Source organism: Panthera uncia, chromosome A2 (genome assembly GCF_023721935.1).
Source record: "Panthera uncia isolate 11264 chromosome A2, Puncia_PCG_1.0, whole genome shotgun sequence".
NCBI lineage: Eukaryota > Metazoa > Chordata > Mammalia > Carnivora > Felidae > Panthera > Panthera uncia.
In genome coordinates, this window is record NC_064816.1 from 39,042,241 (window position 1) to 39,063,234 (window position 20,994).

The 20,994-nt window shown below is 46.6% G+C and overlaps 1 protein-coding gene across 1 annotated transcript in view; it reads right to left on the reverse strand.

Moving 5' to 3' along the window:
* The window catches only part of PDZRN3 (PDZ domain containing ring finger 3), a 240,123-nt gene extending 223,579 nt beyond the window's left edge, over positions 1–16,544 (reverse strand). Inside the window, exons 1-2 of the mRNA XM_049640889.1 lie at positions 15,740–16,544; positions 446–532 (exon numbers count right to left, since the gene is read on the reverse strand). Of these exons, the coding sequence (XP_049496846.1) occupies positions 446–532; positions 15,740–16,462 (810 nt within the window). The 5' untranslated portion in view covers positions 16,463–16,544. The remainder of the gene's footprint in view (positions 1–445; positions 533–15,739) is intronic.
* Positions 16,545–20,994: the final 4,450 nt, after the last annotated feature.

The following is a 20,994-nucleotide window of genomic DNA, read 5'->3' on the forward strand; positions in this document are numbered from 1 at the left end:
AGCTAATGATGAACGGGGTGAGCTGCAGTGGGAGGAAAAGCAAAGGGACGCAATCGTCTACAAATGAGGAACTGTCCCTAACTAATGAAGAGCTGACAGAGCAGAGCTCCAGAGCAGACTTGCAGGCACAGAGTCCCCGCTCCAGCTGGGTTACTCTGTTCCAACTGGCCGCATCTCACACAACGTTCTTCACTCAACTGCTACCCAACCAGACATGCCCCCTCCAAACCTAAACGGTTTAGATAAGCTGTTGTATTACTAGGACGATGCTATTTTAGGAGACCACAACTAAATAAAAACTCCTGAGGGTGAAGATGTTAGATAAACAATGAACTCCCTAATTAAAGAGAGCAGAATGAGTTGAGCGAGGTTTCTACTTCTCCCCAAACCTTGACCCGTCTTCCTCCTACAGCAGGGAAAGGAAAAGTTTTAGTAATTAACATACCACACAAGGCCGGCCACCAATAATATTGAATCCCAGGGAGCCAGAGTCTCGATGTAGGACAAGAGTCAGACTTTTGGTTTCTTCTCCCTGTAGGGAACAGAGGAGTTCAAAATTTTATTTACAAACAGGGAATAAATGGTAGCAATTTCCTTTCTATCTAAGCAGACTCACGGGCTCTTAGCTCATCATTAAAACCCCACGTCTCTTGGGTAGTTTAAGCAAGGCAACTTTTAGGGCCCAAGCTGAAACCGTGTCCTGTGTTGAGGAGGTTACGAACGTTTCTAGATCCCAACCCTGCAGTGCCCACATAAGAATGTCTGGCGATGTCCAGACATGCCTAATGAACATTATCTATCAATGACTCCTTGGTCTGCACACCCATCTTTCCTTTGACTGGCCCATCGCACGCCAACTGTCTAGACAGCTACTTTCTGTTTCTCAACCATCCTCAACAGCGCCATTCTTGTTTTGTCATGAGAGGTTCAAGGAGCAATGCTCTCGGAAGTCTGAGCACACGTATGGCCTGTCAATAGTCATCTGTGTTTGAGAGACTTGGGGGAAAAGCAGTCTGTGCAAAGTCAGACGCGAACGTGGAGGGGAAAGAGAAAAATCCTGTATCTTACTGCAAAGCAAGGGGGAGGGGGGCAATTTCACAAAGTAATTACTGTCCAGTCCACAGGAGATGCCGAGACGTTTAACAGAAAACACTCTGTTCAAAGGAGGGCTGGTCAATGTGAACCCCTTTAAATCAAACAAGCAGAAGTCACCCAGGCGGGTCTCACAGGCAATGGTGAACAGTCAGAAGGGACAGAGATTCCATGGCACCTCAGTGAACACTCTCAAGTAACAGACAGATGAATAAAAATAGGTTTAACCTTACGTGCACACTGTCATTAAATAGGCATTGACATCAACATTAACCTCATTGAGACACCGCTGAAATGTTTCCACTTATTTGAATGATACACAAAACTTTACACGTAGGGACTGCAGAGACGTGCAAACGCTTCACTCACGTTTTCTGTTTAAACATGGTATTAAACACTACATTTTTTAAGATATGACTACTTCGTTAGAAGCTTAAAAAAAAACAAACCCGTAACAGCTTATGACGAAATAGATTTTGTTCTGATATTTACCACTTCCTGATCAAACCTTTGCCTTCTCCTTTTTCTGTGGAAATAAATGACAACATTTGAATGGCATGAAGGCCAAGCATCTGACCCAGCTACACTGGCAAGGGAAACCACTCTTTCTGACGGGCAGTCAATGGCTTTTCTGAAGCACTGCTCCATTTACAGCTAGAGTTGTCAACAAAGAACTGTGGTTCTGTATTTGGGCAGCAGAAATGTGCCCAACACTGGGGTGCCTGGGTGGCTCAGTCAGTTAAGCGACTTCAGCTCAGGTCATGATCTCACGGTTTGTGACTTTGAGCCCCGCATCAGGCTCTGTGCTGACAGCTCAGAGCCTGGAGCCTGCTTCGGATTCTGTGTCTCACCCTCTCTGACCCTCCCCTGCTCACTTTCTGTGTCTGTCTCTCAGTAATAAATAAATGTAAAAAAAAATTTTTTTTTAATGTGCCCAACAGAACCAAATATATATATGTGTGTGTGTGTGTGTGTGTATATACACACACACACACACACACACACACATATATATGTATGTGTGTGTGTGCATGTGTGTGTGTGTTTCTGTGTGTTTAAAGCTTTTGTTTTTTTTTGGAATGTTTATTTATTTTTGAGAGAGAGAGAGAGAGAGAGAGAGACAGACAGACACACAAAGCATGAGCGGGGGAGGGGCAGAGAGAGAAAGACACAGAATCCGAAGCAGGCTCCAGGCTCCGAGCTGTCAGCACAGAGCCCGACACGGGGTTCGAACTCCCGAGCCGTGAGATCATGACGTGAGCCGAAGTTGGATGCTCAACTGACTGAGCCACCCAGGCACCCCGTTTAAAGCTCTTAGTAACCACAACTGTTTCTCCTGCCTAGTGTACAGAATTTAAAATATTAGAATTTTTCAAAATTTTAAAACTGTTACATAAGCCTAAGCATCAATTATTAAAATCCTGTAAAAACAAAAATGACAATTTTTCATTAGAAAAAGACAGTCTTCAGGGGCACCTGGGTGGCTCAGTCAGTGAAGCATCCGACTTCAGCTCGGGTCATAATCTCAGGGTTCATGAGTTCAAGCCCCATGTTGGGCTCTGTGCTGACAGCTCAGAGCCTGGAGCCTGCTTCCAATTCTGTCTCTCTGTCTCTGTCCCTCCCCCACTTTCACTCTGTCTCAGTCTCTCTCTCTCTCTCTTTCTCTCTCAAAATTAAATAAAAAAAAGAAGAAAAAGACAGTTTTTAATGAAAGAACTAGGTGTCCTCGAAGAACAACACAATAAAATATTCACTTCCACCTGCTGCTCGCTTACTTGATATGTAAAACAGAGTGTTTTAATGTAAAAGGCAAACAACTCTCTTATCAAGCTGCTATACCTAAGCAAAAACAGAAAAGCCTCTAATAATAACAAACTATCAATTTTTAAAAAAAAAAAAAAAAAAAAAAAAAAAGATCTCCAATCCCTGGTACCACCATCCAGAGTATCCGTCTGTCAGTGGTACTGATACAATTAAATTTGATCTACACAAGTTACCGGCCAAGAACGTCACTGTTCTAACAGAATAAACATTCGGGATCAACCAGATAGTTCTGAAATGTAAACGTGAGGATTCGCAAACTGAAATAGTTTATATCTCTCTGCCTTGGAAAAGCAAAATCCTGGTAAGTCCGCGTCTCACTTTGCTATCTTAGAGGGGTGAAAAAGTTAGAAATACATTGGAATTTGACTGAGTTATCACACATATCTTGCATTTCTGGCTTTCCTAACTAATGATAGAAACTGCACGGTTACACAGTAATCCGAGGCAGATGGCTCTAGTCTGGCAATCTCAAATGATGTACGGAAGAGAATGCACAACGGAATTTTTTAAAAGACTAGTTTCAAACCCACTGTGTGATAACCCTTGCTCTAAAAATTATAGAAAAACAAGGAATTCTTATTACAGGGCATTCACATTTACTGGCTGCTTACCATGTCCCAGAAATTATATTAAACATTTATTTAAATGCTTTATTTTCTTTAATAAATCCAACCCATCTCCTCCACTGGCACTCTTACCACCCTCATGATATAGGTGGGAAGAGCTAGTAAGAAGTCTAGCTGGGTTTTAGACCCAGGCTCTCTGATTCTAGACGCCAGTTACTCTTCTACACTACTCCCTTTTCATGTTGAATGCAGAAAAGAAGGCCATGTGGGCTGGTAACCTCTTAGGTCTCTCTCAAGATGGTTCAATGTTTGGCGTTCCATAAAGGAACTCATCATAGGAGCTCTCACCCGGGAAACCAACATCAACACAAAACTCCCAACTGTGCACTGAACTAATTATCTCCAGAAGACCCAATCTGAGATGCCCAGACACCTAAGTCTATACCTAGACTCCCAGATCTCTCTCCAGGGACAAGCCAGACAATGCCTCAGACACAGCATTCCTCAGCCAAACAGCGATTTGCAAAGAACATTTTGGAACAATCAGTTTGACCATCTAAACTTCCCTGCCAGATGCAATCACTGGAGAGAAAGAAGGGGTATTCTCATTTCTACAAGCATCTTGATGTAGTCTGTTGTCCAGGAAGGTAAGAACTGGCTTCAAGTGCCATTGCCTATTTTAGGACTGATTTGTAATAGTGAGCCAACGCAGGCAAGACTCACCACACGATGCCGGGAGCAACAAAAGAAGAGAAAAGCTGCATATGGGCTGAATTTCTTTCATTTCTCCATCTAACTTCCAGAGGTCTCTTCTCCTCTGACACCACGAACTTGACTCTGGTTTTCCCTTTCCATTACTCTCCCCACAAAGCAATCTCAACTACTCTACTTTTTAATTCTTCACAAAGAAACATTAATCGAGAATTTAAACACTGGGCTTCATACAATGTATTTAACACGTTAACGTTAATTCCTGCTTATATCATTTAACCTGGTACTGAGCTGAAAATGCTTCAGGATGGAGGGCATTTAAATGCTTCTGGCTCAATTATGCTCTATGTAATTAAAGAGACATATATAAATGGGACAAGGGCAAAGGCTCCTGTCAATGCCGCTTTGCTGACTTTTCACGGAAATGTTAACGACGGGTTCTTTCGTCTAAAGAAAAATTTAACCGATATTAATCTGTATGGGGAGTTTATCATAACCCATGCTTTGAAATGTTCTCAATGGCCTAATGAAGTAATACAAACAAGGGGAAGAGCTCTATTTCACATAAACACCTGACTAAAGGATCAGCTTTGTGAAGCAGGCACTGTATCCACAGCCTAACCTGAGAAACTGAGGCTTCAAGAAATTCAGACACTTGCTTAAGATCACACAGCTGCAAAGAGGGAGAGCCAGGAATCAAGATCCATGGGACTCCAACATCCGTGTTCTTTGTACTCCGTGGGTAAATTCTGGCACTGTATCTTAAATCCTTTTGCCTCACAAGAGTGAACCTCCACATTAAAATGTCATGAAGGATTAGACATCTAATTAGTTTTGTAATCAGAGTTTTAAGCAAGGTTTCTTTGGACTATGTAATAACAGTGGCAAAGATTAGAGTGTCTATTATACCATGAAGGGTATCATAAGAGTATTATGCCCCTGACAGGAACGGGGTGATGGTTAAGATCTCGGACTGCACAGTCAGAACCTGAGGTGAGTTTCCTCATACCCAGAATGGGCATAATAATGGTTTCTTCTCACATCACGGGGTTATTATAAAGCATGAATGAGATAGACAACTGCCGACCAGTGCCTCAGTACAGTGCCTGGCCAACAGACTTGCTCACAAGACGAACAGGGCACAGTGTGTGGTGAACGCTAGGACACTGAGCACTGAGGGCCCTGGTTCTCTTTAGCCACATAAATTACTCTGCCACAAAGTCCAAGCAAATCCCAAATTAACTCAGTCCATCTAAGGCAAGTTTGGGAGAGCCTCAAGTTAAGCAAAATACGATAGTTATGTATTCATCATACCATCTGGCCATACGATGGGAATTCTTCCACGTATGTGTCTCTGTTTTCCCCCCAAAGTCTGGAGACAGAGTGGCACGTTCTAGGAGGGCTGGTTAAGTGCCAACAGATAGTCGGTATTTTAGAGATGGTAGCAGGATGACAAGTAAACACAATAGGAGCAGCTGGGGTGGAACCTTCAGTGCAGCGAGCTAGGACGGGCAAGTGATACTGTCCCGGTGGGATACGGGGACAAGGAGGGGAAGTCAGACACATGACGTACCCAGGCCTTGAGGGAGGTGGCCATGAGAGAACAGGGAAACAGGTGTTGGCTCACAATGGGACAGGAGAAACAGTAAGTCCAAGAACGTGTGGACTTGGATAGGGATAGCAAACCTAGAAGATGCTGGGGAGATGGAAAGTGAGGGGTAACTGGTGACCACTGAGGCATGTGGACTGCTCCACATTCTACCAGATCAGTGGGTCCTGATGGGCTGGGAAGAAAAGGTGAAAAACAGGAAAATCAGCAACAAAAATGTTGGTGACATGGCATCTCCTTGGCCGCTTTCCCTAGAACTGCCCCTATCCTATTCCTCTTCTCTGGTGGCCTGTGTCTCTTTCCTTCAGGAGCCAAGACCCGGGAGACAGGCATGTCTCACCAACAGCCTGGGCAGCAGATGGAAAACGACGCCTCCAGTCGTTCTCTGGACCCCAGATACAGCACGGGCTCCTTGGGGGGGGGGGGGCTGGAAGCTCTAACAGATCCTCAGCTCCCCAGCCTCCACCCAAGAACACAGCTCACTGCTGGGTCCCTAGGGCAGGGGAGGACCTCTTGGGGAGGTGCTTAGGTCTTTAGAATTAAGAAAGAACAGAGATATATTAGCCTTGGAGAAGGAGATGTGGGCACCAAGCCCTAAATAAATGGCACGAAAAGTCCACATAACTTACACCATTAAGTCACAGCAGAAATGGAAACTCAATGTTCACGAACACCATAGTTGATTTCTCTGAAAATAAGCTTTGCTATCATATTCGAACAAGTAAATACTGGATCAATGTTTAAATTGTCCAAAACACAATCTGCTCAAATTTCAACTCAAGGTCTAAGTAGACAACAATATGGGAGGAAAAGTCAACGGTGGAAAAGGCAAAAATCAAATTTACTTTGTCAAAGTCACCTTACATGGTGGCGGGGGGGGGGGGGGGGGGGGGGGCTTTGTTTTTTAAGTGTCCAAGGACATGAAGTGTCTCCTACAGGAAAAGTCCCTTTTCCTTAGTATTACTCTGTCACCACCCTCCTCCAAACAATCTGGCCTCAGAAGCTTGGATGTGTGCCATCTCCTAATCCATGCGGTGGCCTCCAGAGCCCATCCATGCCACTGTCAACGTGGATTCTTTCTAAACACTCCTTTCCGCCCAGTGACGGGTGTTCCCCAATCATTGGTGTTGTGGGACTCACAGCCGAGAACTGGCTGGACTGGAAAGCTGCCCAGCGGGTTCTGAGAACTGTAATTGACTGACCACCAGTCTATGTATCTGGGGTGACAGGACACCTCTCAGCCTCAGATTATGCAAAGCTTTCAGAGAGTCCCACAGCTGGGAAACAGCTCTGTGCACTAGTGACAAGAAAGCACAAAAATGTACAGCAGTGGGGGCTGGGAGACCAGGAGGCAGAGCTGGCTGCCAGAAATTCCCTACTGAAGAGATGAGGGTATCTTCACTTCCTTACACCGAAATATGTTTGTCCTCTTTGTCATTCAAACTATGTTTCTAATGGCTGGCTGGGGTCAATCTCCTCCCTGTAACTCAACCTCCAGTTCTAAAGAAGGGATATTCTTGGGGGAAGAACAGGGGAGGACTGTTCAAGCCTCAAACTGAAGGCAGTCATGAGGTTGATGCAAACGAACTGAAAATGGATGAGAGGCGCCCTGGTGGCTTAGTCAGTTAAGACCCACTCAGGTCACAATCTTGCGGTTCATGGGTCAGGCCCCATCGGGCTCTTTGCTGACAGCTCAGAGCCTAGAGGCTGCTTCGGATTCTGCGTCTCCCTCTCTCTCTCTGCCCCTCCCCTGCTCATGCTCGGACTTTATCTCAAAAATAAACATTGAAAAAGAAATGTATGAGACAGTCAATGGAAGTATCAGTGGTGTGCATCTGTCACCAAAATAGAAGAAAGCAAAGATGAGAAAGGCAAAGAGGATGGAAAAACAGGTGGAAAGAAATACAAAAAGAGCTTCTCTGAAGTCATACTATCTACAGAATAGTATACATAAACCCATCCATAGGCCAAACAAGTTATTTTTGAAAAACAGTATAGAGAAACAGTCCCGAGGTTCAAAGGTACATATGTAGTGTCTACTGTGCAGTTTTATTTAAATAACGTAAGAAATCCCTAAAAATTTACTTCTTTATTCCCATGAGTTTGATTTCAAGTCTGCACCTTTAACTTTTATCAACTCCTGTCTCTCCTGGTGAACATCTACAAGCAAGCCTTCACCGGAAAACTAACAAACAAGAACAAACTTCATTTAAGGAGCTACCAAACTGTCACATTTCCATAGGGTAAGCAAGCAAAAGTTACACAGCTGGAACCCGGTTAAGTTCTCCCTTATAGGAAGGCAGGGGCTCTGCCCAGCCAACCTCTCCTGAGCCTTGTTACTTTCAGTTAGACACAAACACACCTAACAACCCCCTAAGCCTCATTTTATTCATGAGCTTTAACCACCTCCTTTACATGTTAGCCCAGAGGCTACCCTGACACAGCGAAACTGACCTGGCATGTTTCTCTTCTACCCAGTGGCCACCAGGGGAAAAGAGTCAGATAGGAACCCAGAGAACTAGTCACTCAGGGCAGCATGACTCTCACAATGAAACTGTGACCCTGTGAGCAAAAACCCCTGCCCATCTTCTCCATTACACCACTTCAAATTTCTCATGTTTCTTCAGCAATTCCTTTTAAAAAGATCTAAAAAACCTACAGGTGCCAGGCGCTCAAGAGATGTTCAATCAATGCTCGTTAAGGCTTACTGTGCACCTAACACCAATCACCTGGTTTAATCCTAAAGCCAACTCTATCAGCCCAAATAGTATCCCATTTTAGAGATAAGACAAATAAGGCTTATAGGAGGTTACAAGATCCTCCCAGAGGCCCTTAACAATGAGCCAGAGGAAACATGTGAATCCTATTTTCACCAACTCCAGGACTACATACGGCAGAGACACAGACACCTGAAAACAGCGCCTAGAAAAATTCTAAGGGTGACCTCTCTGCCCAGGACTCATTGCTGCTTAACCGCTGCCCAAAGAATAGTTCATCCCTCCCCGTTCCAGGCGACAGTGCTGCAGGACCCACTCACACACAGGCTGCACGGGGTCTCTGTCCCCTAAGCTCCCCACGAATGTATATATGGAACGGGTGAGAAAGGTGGATGCCTGTGTCCATCTGTTAGTTATTTTCTTTACAAGACTAATCATTATGTTATACCACTTCCCTTTTTTATTGGAACAGGCTTATTAGAACACCATTAGTTCAGGGGGGGCAGAAGCTAAGCCATGGCAAAAGAGCTTGAGTAAACAAAGAGTAGGAAGACTTGTGTCGTGTTTTCAAAGACTCAAGTGGGTGTCTGACCCCATGGGTTAAAGCTGCTCAGGTTGACCTCTGTATCCAGTGGTGCCTATCATGGTGCCTGGCACAATGTGTCTAAGAATGTGTGGAGCTAAACAGCAAGAATACACTCGGAAAATATTCTATTTACTTTCTACCATCAACCACTCTGTAAATTATTAACATGAAAATTAGAGAAATGAGCCACTATTCCATCCAGGATTCCATTTCTTTCTTTTTTGTTTTACTGGATTCTCTTTTCATAGGATCTGTTTTATGTTCTGTGTGTTCTACACCAGACCTATAAAAATGGGAGTCACGGCATGGGAAGAACACACTTCATCAACATGGACCGGAAGCCATCAAACCAACTAGAAGGAGCCAAAGGAAGACGATGGGAGAAGATGTTTAATCTTCCAGGCCTCGGTTTCTCCGCCTGTAATATGGAAGGTAATGGTTTGTTGTACCTACCTCATGGGGTCTGAGGATAAAATAAACACCTCCAATTAACATAGTGCCTGCATATATAAATAATAGCCCTCTAGAAACATGTATGAGACCTCACAGGAAACAGTGCCTCGGAAGAAAATGCTTTTCTTATTGTGGCCATAGTGTATGAGCCTGGAGTCAGACACTGGGCTCAAATCCCAGTTTTATACTTGGAATCTCTGTAACTTCTGGACTTTACCTAACTTTTATCTAACGTGTTTTAGAGAAAAAAAAAAAAGAGAGATCTACCTAATGAAAAAGATGGAGGAGCTCATATACATACGTACATAAAGCACCCTAAGTGTATGGCACCCAACATAATTCAATGAATACTTCTTTTCCTTTCAAGCTCCTGGTTCTATACTCTAATGCATAACAGCCTTATAGATTCTTAATTTTTTTTTTTTTTTTTACATTTTATTTTTGATAGAGACAGAGCACAAGTGGGGGAGGGGCAGAGAGACAGAGACACAGAATTTGAAGCAGGCTCCAGGGTCTGAGCTGTCAGCACAGAGCCCGACGCAGGGCTCAAACCCACAAACCTCGGGATCATGACTTGAGCCGAAGTTGAACCCTTAGCCAACGAGACACCCAGGCGCCCCACGGCCTTATAGATTCTTATGCGTCAAATATTTTTACAAACAGGCAAGCATTATTTCCAAATGCAGAAGGAACCACTTATGAATAAATATCATCAGAATTCCCAATTCAAAAAGTTCAGTTCTAATTATTCAATTAAGAGTAGCTAACATAATGTAAACCAAATCTTAATTCTGTGTATCAAACATTTAAATTAAATGGATTGACAGCCCACAATTCCTTTAGCTCAACTGAGCTGTTTTGTTAGATGCACTAGGAAATGGTTATTCGCTGAAGCTTTTCCAGAAACAGAAAATACACTGGAAGGTGAACACTGTGATAGATACATTTCAAAGTGTTTGCACATCTGGAAAGCCTTTTGATACAATTGTCTATTAGATTCACTTACCTCCAGGAGTTCTGAAATGGACAAAATCGTTTCTGGGATTTGGTGCTTGATACAATTTGATCTGGGTGGATCCAGCAGAACAAAAAGAATGCCTCCCAAAAACCTGGGAACAATTTTGTTAACTTGGGGGTCACGGAAAAACTCATTCTTTTTCAATACAAGCTCACTGTTGGTTTTCAGAAAACTGAAAAGTTGTGATGGCTGACAAGACAGCCTCTCCAATCTTGAATTCACCCACAAAACCCACACATATTGAAAGCTTACAGCGCACTTGGCAATCTTGTGTCCAGGGCACAGCCCTGAAGAAGAGGGACGTGCTTCCTCTTGGGGAGACACAATAAACAGCCCTTCCAATTATTTAGTTACAGCTTTGATAAACACCATGCAGGAGGAGGACCAAAGTGAACATCTCAGGGCACCAGACCTCATCTACGAGGTGAGAGAGGGCTTCGTGGATGTAGGAGTGCTTGAGCTGGGATGGGAAGGATAGAAAGGTTATCTAGTGATGAACAAACCTTAAGGGCTGGCATAAAGGCAGGGGCAGAAGGCGACATTTCAAAATTTGTGGATTATCTAGTGATGAGTATTTGCAAAGACTTGTTAAGTAGAGAAAAGATCAAGTGTAAAGGCCCAGGGGCAGAAAGGAGCATAGGGTCATATTCATGGAACTTCCTGAGACTCAAGAAGCTAGGAAGAGAGAAGCAACAGGGTAAGAATGCAAGCAGACAGACAGGTGGTGGCTGGCAGGATCCAGAGCACCATGGACCTTACAGCCACGCAAGTGAAACTAGAAAACAAGGGTTTCAGAAGGCTTCAGATTGACATTTCTGTTCTTCTTTGTAAGTCTGAGAGAGAAAAAGAGGGCGCATATGCACAAGCAGAGGAGGGGCAGGCAGAGAGGGAGAGAGAATCCCTGGCAGGCTCCTTGATTGTCAACACAGGGCCTGACACGGGGCTCAAGCTCACAAACTGTGAGATCATGACCTCAGCTGAAATCAAGAGTCGGACACTTAACCAACTAAGTCACCCAGGCCCCCCTCAACCTGACATTTCTAAGAGATTATTCCCGGTGGTAGGTAATTGCATGAGAGCAAGAAAATATGTAGTGGGAGCAGTTGTGGTATAGGCAAGAGGTGGTGGTGGCTGAGATCAAGACTGATTTTGTTTCCGAGGTGACATCTGGCAATGTCTGGAGACACCTGTGATCACCCCAACCTGAGCAGTGCTACGGGCATCCAGCAGATAGAGCCAGGGATGCCGTTAAAGATCCTATAAAACAAGGAACACTGTCCCCCCCCCCCCCCCCCCAACACACATACAATGCAGGATTATCTAGCCCAAAATGTTAATAGCTGGAGTTGGAAAACCGATGGTTTGAACCAGGGATATCACTGGATGGGGAGACAGAGCAGTAAATAGATTCCAAAAGTATTTTGGAGGGGCACCTCGATGGCTCAGTGGGTTAAGCGTCCGACTTCGGCTCAGGTCACGATCTCACGGTTCGTGAGTTCCAGCCCCGCAATAGGCTCTGTATTGACAGCTCAGAGCCTGGAGCCTGTTTCGGATTCTGTGTCTCCCTCTCTCTCTGCCCCTCCTCCACTTGCACTCTGCCCCTCTCAAAAATAAACATTTAAAAAAAATTTTAAAAGGGTTTTGGACGGAAAATCACTAAGACTTAATGACGGACTGGATACAGAAATAAAAGTGCAAAGGTACCAAGGAGGAGTCCAGTAATTTTCAAGAAAATTTATGCTCAGAACTTTCCCTTGCTTGGAAAGCCAGAGAAGTCTATGAAATGCCTTTTCTCTTAGAATCAGGTAGGTCAGTCAGGGTGGAAAAACTGAGGCTGACAGCAAAACTCTTGAACTTATTCAACCAAACCGTCATCACCAAGTCTGCTGCGGCCCAGAAGCAGCTTCTTATTGGTTAAAGATGCCTGGTCAGACTGTAGTTAACCACTGTGTAACTGCTGGGTAGGCCTGGGTTTTAGAACTTTACCCCGGTCTTTTGTAAAAGGAGACTAATATGTGTTCATCTACGTCTGTACTTGAACCCTAACTCTTCATCCAGAAGAGTAGCTAACCCAGCCTGACAAGCAGAGCAGCATCACCTGGGAGCTTGTGAGAACTACAGACTCTGAGGCCCCAAGCCAGCCCTAATGGATCAGTATCTTGAGGTAAGACGCGGCAAAGTGTTTTAACAAGCTATCTGGGTGATTTCCGATCACAGGGATGTTTGAGAAGCAAGCCCTAGTACCCATTTTAGAGCAGGAGAAACAACATCTATGTAGGTCCAGCACAGACAAATCCTCAACACTCAGGGAGCGTCCAAAACCCAAAGGTTAAGGTCATTTTTAAAATGCCAGATCATTTTATGGAACAAGGTTTAGGTCTTGAAGGGCTGGTAGGGAAAATCTAAGTGTTTCTTATCTACTTCAGCTTGGGACAGATAAACATTACGATTAAAAAAAAAAAAAAAATCAAGTGTTGTGCATCAGAGTTTCCAAGCAATATAAATCCTTCTGCCTTTTGGAAGAGAATAAACAGTACCCAGCAGGAACAGAGAGTCGACCCAATGAAATAAACAAGTTCTTAAACAGCTCGCAGTGGGAGAGGTTTTTCTGGCTGATGCAGGGCCAGCAAAAGCTTTTCAGAGAGGGCCACTGAGGGTTAACTTTGGGGCAAGAGGAGCAAGCTTCCCTGAGGCCTCAGTTGAGGCCAGCCAGGGTCTGAAGCCAGAGAGAGGAACTTATGCAAACTGCAGGCCAGGCCATTCTTGGCTGTCCTTGAGGCTAGCGCTGGGGTGCATAGGAGTCCCAGGGCAGGCTCCAACTCCCGACCCGAACTTTCTCTGTGAGCTCAAAAAGCAACATCATCTTGTCCCTAAGCTTAATACCCTTGATTATCCTATTGGCTCACCCAGCACAGCTCCAAACACAACCACAGTTCAGATTCAAGTATCCTATTTTTGATTCTGAGAGAAGGTTTAACCAAACACTCCAGAAAGAAAACAGAAAGGCAAGAAGAAATAATAAACTAGCTTAACAATGAATGATGTATCAACTCTGGGGTAGTGAATGGCTTATTTATAAATAAGCATCACTTAAAACTACGCAGGAAGTTCGCATGACAGCATAAACAAGAGAAGCTCAGGAACTCTTCTGCTGCAAACCCGATGCCTGCTAGAGGACCAAGTCTTGCCCTCTGTTTTGGTGAGCAGGCTCACACCAGTCTTTTGTATGCCTGTGCGGTCCTGGGTGAGCCTCTCAGTTGTAAATATTTGCCCTTCGCCCAGAGCTGGCCAGCTGCTCAGACTGCGGCTGACAGGCCAGGGGGCCTGTCGGCCAGGGGGCCAGGATGGGGAGGGGAGGAGCGGGGAGAGGGAAAACTTGCAGGCCTGGTGTGTGCATAAAGAGGGGGTTGGGAGAGGGCAGAGAGAGGCGAAGCAGATGCAGGCCCCTGGGGCAAATATGTTCTCCTGCAGCCATATGGAACAGGCAACCACACAGTGGCACCACGCCCCTCCCCGTTTGCATAAAACGTGGCCTTTACAATCAGGAAAACCCTGGTTCTCAACAGGCGATTTTGCACGTGTCCAAACACACACCCCACCCCCAGAGAACACCTGATAATATTTGGAGACATTTTTAGTTGTCATGTCTTGGAGGCAAGAGTGCTACTGGTATCTAGTGGGTAGAGGCCAGGGAAGCTGCTAAACATTTTACAATGCAGAGGACGGCCGCCTCCAATAAAGAATGATGGGACTCAGTATGTCAATACATCCCAACGCTGATAACTCCGATGTAGAACCCGAATCCTCACTCTGTTCCCGGAGTCACAGTATGACTCTGGACAAGTTCTATGACCTCTCTGAACCTGCTTCCTCCACCTGAAAGGATTAAGTAGATAATGCCTGTAAAGTGCTTCCCACAGTTGCTAGAACATAATAAACACTCAAAAAATGGGCCTTGGGTTTACACTGAGAGGCAACACAACAGTGCTTATGACCCTGGGCTGGAAAGACAGGCACATGAGCGTTCAGAAGGCAACTCTGGCACTAAAAGCTATGACCCAGGTACATGACTGCCCCTCACAGCGGCTCAGTCTCTTCATCTACAAAATGGGAAGCATCCCAGCTGCCTCACTTGATTAAAAAGGAAACACCTGAGAAGTACTTAGCATAAGGCCTAGAGCAAAGCAAGCCTTCACTCAGGGTGACCATTGTAATTACACCAACTATCAGCTCAAGGGGATGGCCCCAGGGGGATGTTAACACTTTGCTGAGCACACACTCTCCACCCAGCACAGGGCCAGGTCTTTCTAACTATTCTTTCCCAGTAGGCTGACAACCACCCATTTTACATTTAGGTAAACTGATGCACCTGGATGTTAAACTTCACAGTCACTCAGTTGGTGAGCAAAACACCCAAGTTCTAAAATAGTTCCAATTTGAAAGAACTTCCTCTCAATTATTACTTTATGATTGGTGGCACTTTCTTTTTTTCTGGAATCCCCGCATGAACGCCACAGACGGGGCCTGGCTGTGTTTTACCCGTGTCACATCTCTAGGGACCAGTTTCTAACTTTAGAGAGGCTACGCAGCTTGCTCAAGGTCAGCCAGCCAGTCGGCAGCACAGCCCATGTCTGAATCCAGCTTTCACTCCAGGGGCCTTTCTTCTGGAATCCTTCTGAACTTATTCAGAACTGTGTGTTTCATTTGCTCTTCCTGAAATTCCTAAGGATGCATGGATACAGTTTACCCTGTGTGTCGATATCGCAATCCTTGGTGCCACAGGTATAGAGAACTAGGTTTTTCAACCTTAAGAAGTTAAGCAACTTCCCCAAGATCACCTAGCTGATCTGAGCAGCAAAACGTCTGACTTTGGAACTGCACTCATTCTTACTCCACGCTGTGGGGTCCTTTTAGTCTTTCCAGACCCCCGGAAGCTGCTGTAGCTACATTTCACCCGGTGTATGTGATCTGCAGGGACCATAGTTTCCAAGCTTAAACTGTTTCAGCGGCCCGCTCTTAGTGATACAGCGAGTAAGCAGTGGAAGGAGGCGGCAGGGATGCTCCTGGGAAGTTCCAGGCATCCCGGTGCCCAAAGGGACCAGGAGGGGCCCTGGGTACCCAGGGGAGCCCGGCAGGGGGTTGGGGCCGGTGGCGGGCGCCTACCTTGCCGCCGGGCGGCGCGGCCACGCAGCGGCTGAGCGAGTCGAGGCGCGCGCTGTACTCCGTGAACTTCTTTTGGTAGCGCAGTGCGGTCATCTGCAGCTCCAGCTGCGCCGCGGCCAGCTGCGCCACCAGCGACTTCTCGCGCTTGCCCGCGCGCAGCGCCTCCTTCTTGAGCGCCTTGTGCAGCGCGCCCAGGCGGGCCTGCAGCGCGCTGTTATGCGCCCGCAGGGCCCTGGCGCAGCAGTGGCCGCCCGCGCGCTGCTCGCCGTGCGTCAGGGGCAGCCCGCAGCCCTCCTGGCAGCGGCCCACCGGCCGCGCGTCGCACGCGTCGCGCATGTGCGCCTCCACGTCGCGCCGCAGCAGCACCTGGCCGCAGCCCGCGTGGCGGCAGCGCGCGGGCGCGAAGTCGCAGCGCTCGAGGTGCTCTGGCAGCTGCTGCAGCTTGACCACCCGGCCGCAGCCTCGCGCCGCGTGCGCGCACTTGATGTCCAGCTTGAGGATGAGGCGCTTGAGCGGCAGGACGTGGTTGAGCTCCTTGGCCGACAGGCGACCGCGGCAGCGCGCCGGGCAGCTGCCCTCCTGCACCACCCAGGGCAACACGCAGCCGGCGCAGAAGACGTGGCCGCACGGCGTGGTCAGCGGGTCCTCCAGGACCTTGTGGCACAGCGCGCACTTCAGGTCCGGGTCCACGTCGCCGTCGAACCGGTCCAGCTCGAAGCCCATGGTGGCGGCCGGGGCCCGGGGTCGCCGCCGGGCGGCCGGCCGCCCCCTCCCTCCCTGCGAGGCAGCCCAGACGCGCCGGCTACGCCTCCCGCTCGCTCGCTTGCTCTCCCCGGACTGAGCCTAATTGCTCCAGACTTCCTCGGAAAATGCCCGAGGAACAGGACTCCTCCGGCCGTATATGCGCGAGCGCGTGCGCACGTACATCCTGCCTCGGCTGTCTCCGGCCCGCCCCCTGCCACAAGGAGGAGGCAGAGGAGAATGGGGAGACCCCGAGAGAGGACTGGCCTGCCCAGGACGCCAGTCTGAGCCCTTCTCTCCGGCGACTCCTCTCTGCTCTCTTGCAGTTTTTGCTAGAGGGTACCAACACAGGCCAAGAAAAGCTCACTGAGTTTGGAGCGGAGGCTGCTGTTGCCGCCCAGAGACTTCTCCTGGAGCCCCTTCCGGGACAGATCGTGACTTTTAACTCCCCTCCCCCGCCCTCTCTTTTCTTGGCTGATTGCAGAGAACGAAAAATATTTTGGGGTCAGCTATCTCAGCACTTACGGTCTTTATTTATTTCATTCCAGGGAAAGTTACTGAGGCTGCGGAACGCTCCAGCAACTGCAGTTGCGACCCGAGGTTCTGCGGACCCCAGGATTTGGGCAGACCAAGGATTCCAGGACCAGAGGGCGAATCTGCAGGGGGGAATGTGCGGGGAAGAGAGCTGCTCACAGGCTGTCGGGATGGGAGAGGGTAGAGTCCTGGCTCCGTCCATTTCACTTAACACCTCTCAAGTGTCCGCGCTTCTAAATCGGTCCCTTTAAAAATCATCAGTACGATGTTGTGAGAGAGTGTTAGCGCCATTTAAAAATTGTTTTACTGCATGACAAGAGAAGTAACGCTGGTCCTACAAAGTGAAAAATCGCACAAGTATAAATCTGAGAGAAGTTCCCCATAACCCACCCTCACATCCCCAGTCATGTGAACTGTGTTCAGTTTTTTTTTTTTTTCCTTTGTTGTACACAAATATTACTTTGTTATATTTCCATTTTCCACTTAGGGGACACTCAGGCTGGGAGAAGAAAAAAAAAGTGCTGTCAGATGTCCTACAGCAGTGTTTCTCAAATTTTAATGTGGAGGTGGATTCTGATCCCGATCCGTAGGTCTGGGGCGGGGCCTGAGAATCTCCAAGTTAAAAGAGCTTCCAACAAGAGGCTGACGCTTCCGGTGGCTGTACCTCCACCTGACTGGAAAGTGGCCATCCTTGAACCTGGACTTTTTTCCTTCTACTCAGGGGCAGTTTTTCAAGCGGTGTCGTGACACTTGTAGTTTTCAGCAATACTCCAGTGTGTTGAAGGAATACGTTGAGATTGCAAGTTAGATGATAAAATACATAGCAGCATCCATGGACTTGGTGATTTTCTTTTTCTCCCAAGGTTATAGACATTGATGAGAAACATGCAGTCAGCACCAGTAAGGAAGAAACCAAGGGAAAGAATTCTCATTTGGACTCTGCTGGCAGTTTCTGAATAGTGAAGTGAAAAAGTTGTATCTCTGTGTTTAGTGTGGCTCTGAGGTCTAGAAAGTGGGATTACAACATCCATTTTGTCTAATTGCTTTTACTTCTCTCCTTTATCTGGCTGCTACAGCCCCATGACCTTCACTAGTTAACTGCTTCACCAGAGTGAAAGGATTCCCTTGATGTCCATAGGATTACTTGTTTTGAACTGACCTTTAAAAAGATGTCACTGACTACGTTTTTCAATGCATCATTGAGGTCACTGGACAGTGTTCTTTAATCAGTGTTGGTGGCATTTGCTGTTTGTGGTAGAGGCTTTCTTTTCATTGCTGTAATCAATTAACGCATTTCTTTGATAGTACATGGGGTGGAATATAATTGGCCTTTGTTCAGAAAAGCATGTGCCAGGAATCCTCCATCAGTATATTTATTAAGCAGCTCACAGGTTCTCAGATAATGAGTAAGAAACACATTCTTTTCAACAAAGGTGTGTGGGCTTGTCAGTTTCACAGGGTGGGCTAGTGTCAACAGGGGGATAATCTTCAAACCAAACTGGTTTTGAGAAACCGGGGGAAGCTCATCATACACCATAAATGGGAAATCAGTGCTTGCTTTGGGTGTAAGCTTCTTTTAGGAGCCACCCACCACCACCTCCCCCTGCAGCCGACTGAGAGGCTGTTGATAAAATGCTACAGCTGAGGCCTGCGAGAAGCTGTGGAGGAGTGTGGATCAGCTTCTTTGGGCAAAAGCAAAGTCTGGCAGAGCCCCTCCTTATTGGTTAATTTTAGTATCAAAAATTTTGGAGGTCGGAATTAAAAAACACCTCCTAGAATGTCAGAGTTGGCGGACCATGCATATTATTTAGGGGCTAAATTTAACAGGGGGGCTGAGAACTAGAAAAGTTTAAAACAAGTACGGTTTAAGGCAAGGTTTCTCAACCTTGGCTCTACTGACAGCCAAGCAATTCTTTGTTGTGGGGGCTTGTTCTGTCCATTCAACAACGTTTAGCAGCATCTCTGGTTACTGCCCACTAGATGCCAGTGACAACCCCATCCTCACACACACACACACACACACCCGCCAGATTTTGCCCATGTGCCCTGGGGGCAAACTTGCCCTGGATTGAGAACTGCTGCTGGTTTAGGGCAACCTTTCATTAATTGCTGAAGTCAGGCAAGCACTAGCAGCCCACAACCCCTGCTAGCTGTAGAATGACCTAGGGAATGCAGCACAGTCAGAGAATGGTGTTAAATTGGAAAGCTGAGACAGCACACTCATAAACGTGAATACAAGCTTAGGAAGGTGAGTGTTGGGTCTGGCAGGCCCTCTGAGAAAACTAGCTAGTTTTTCTGACCTGGATGAGATACCAACTCAACAGTCGCAGAACCAGCTGACTGTTCATAAACATGATTCCTTGGGGACAGGTGGATCGGTCATTTTGCAAACGATCCTTTTTTTTTTTTTTTTAAATATTTAGTTTGGGGAGAGCACAAATTGGGGAGGGGCAGAGAGAGAGGGGGACAGAGGATCCCGAAACAAACTCTGTGCCAACAGGCTGAGCCCCATGTGGGGCTCGAACTCACGAAATGTGAGATCATGACCTGAGCCCATTTCAGACTTGCAACCCCACTGAGCCACCCAGGTGCCCCTGCAAATGATCCTTATGGCCTCCACCATCTTTGCCATCCTGCTTTCCTCTTACAGTCAGGTTTGGCACTTCCTCACCAAAAGTGATCCCAAGCCTAACTGCAATGCTACATTCACTATCACCCTGATTTTGGCTTTTGTCCTCATGGTCTCTTCTATCGGATTGCGCCAGACGATAATGTGTGCCCTGTTGAGAGCTAGTACTCTGTGCGAAGCATTGTGCTCACTACTTGACCTTCATTTTTTCATTAACCCTCACAGCACATCACAAAGTACTTGTGTGTGTTGTTGGCTCCAGTTTACAAGTGAAGAAACTGAGGTTTACAGAGATTCTGTGAGTTATCAAAACAGCAGTCAAGAATATAGACAGAAGGATTCCACAACCCTCACACTTAACCTCTGTGACAACTATGTGGTTTCCTGCATAACTCTTAACTCGGGAGTTGCTACCTTACAAATGATGTAGAAAATCACTCCATGCCTTCAACATGACTCACCTGCCTCTTCCCTCCATCAACCCTCAGCTTCCCCTAGGCTTTAGATAATTTGTGTGTTCGGTATTAGAGAAGGCAAAAAAGTCAAGGTTTTTTGCTTTTTTTGGCAGCAGCTTCCCTAGGCTTAACTACTTACATTCTACTAGCTGAAATAGTTCCATACATACAATTTGATTAATAAACCTTTTTTTTTTAAACCAACCAGAAGTACTACCAGAGAGTAGTAAGCTGTATTAGTCACAGGTGAACAGGTGTGACGCGTCTCAAGCAGATTGCTTGCCTCCTGACATAGCCAATGTCAGCCCTTCTAGGGCCTGGGGCATTTCATTTGGCCTTGCGCAGGAAGAAGAACAGGTAATTTTTTATCCTAGAGACTTGAAAATTTGGCTAAGTCAAGATGAGCTACCACAGGGGGGGGAATTGGCTAGAGAACAGGGGGAGTTGTGAAAAAGCTTCTTACAAATTTGTGCAAGACTCTGGTGCTGCACAGTGGTGAGCCGTCCTTTCCTGTCCCTTCAGATGGGACTAGCTTGTACAGCACCATGTATATTCCCATGTATAACATTCATCACACTTGGAATGCCTTAATTTCCCCAATAGTTAATTAATTTGTAGCCTCTGTACGCTAAGAAGGTGCTGTCGTGGCACTGGGGTGACAGGGGTGAACCAGATGGGCAATGGTGCCCAGCTGAGTCCTCGTTCCACGGTGCAGAAAACCAAGTATCAATAAACAAGTGACCGACACCATGATGGTATGTTGGAAGTCCTCTACAGCAGTGCTGATCAAAGCGTGGTCAGAGGCGTGGCATCATCTGGAGACCTGCTGAAACTACAGGATCTCAGGCTTCCTCCTGGATGTACTGAGTTAGAATCTGCATTTTAACAGTGTCCCC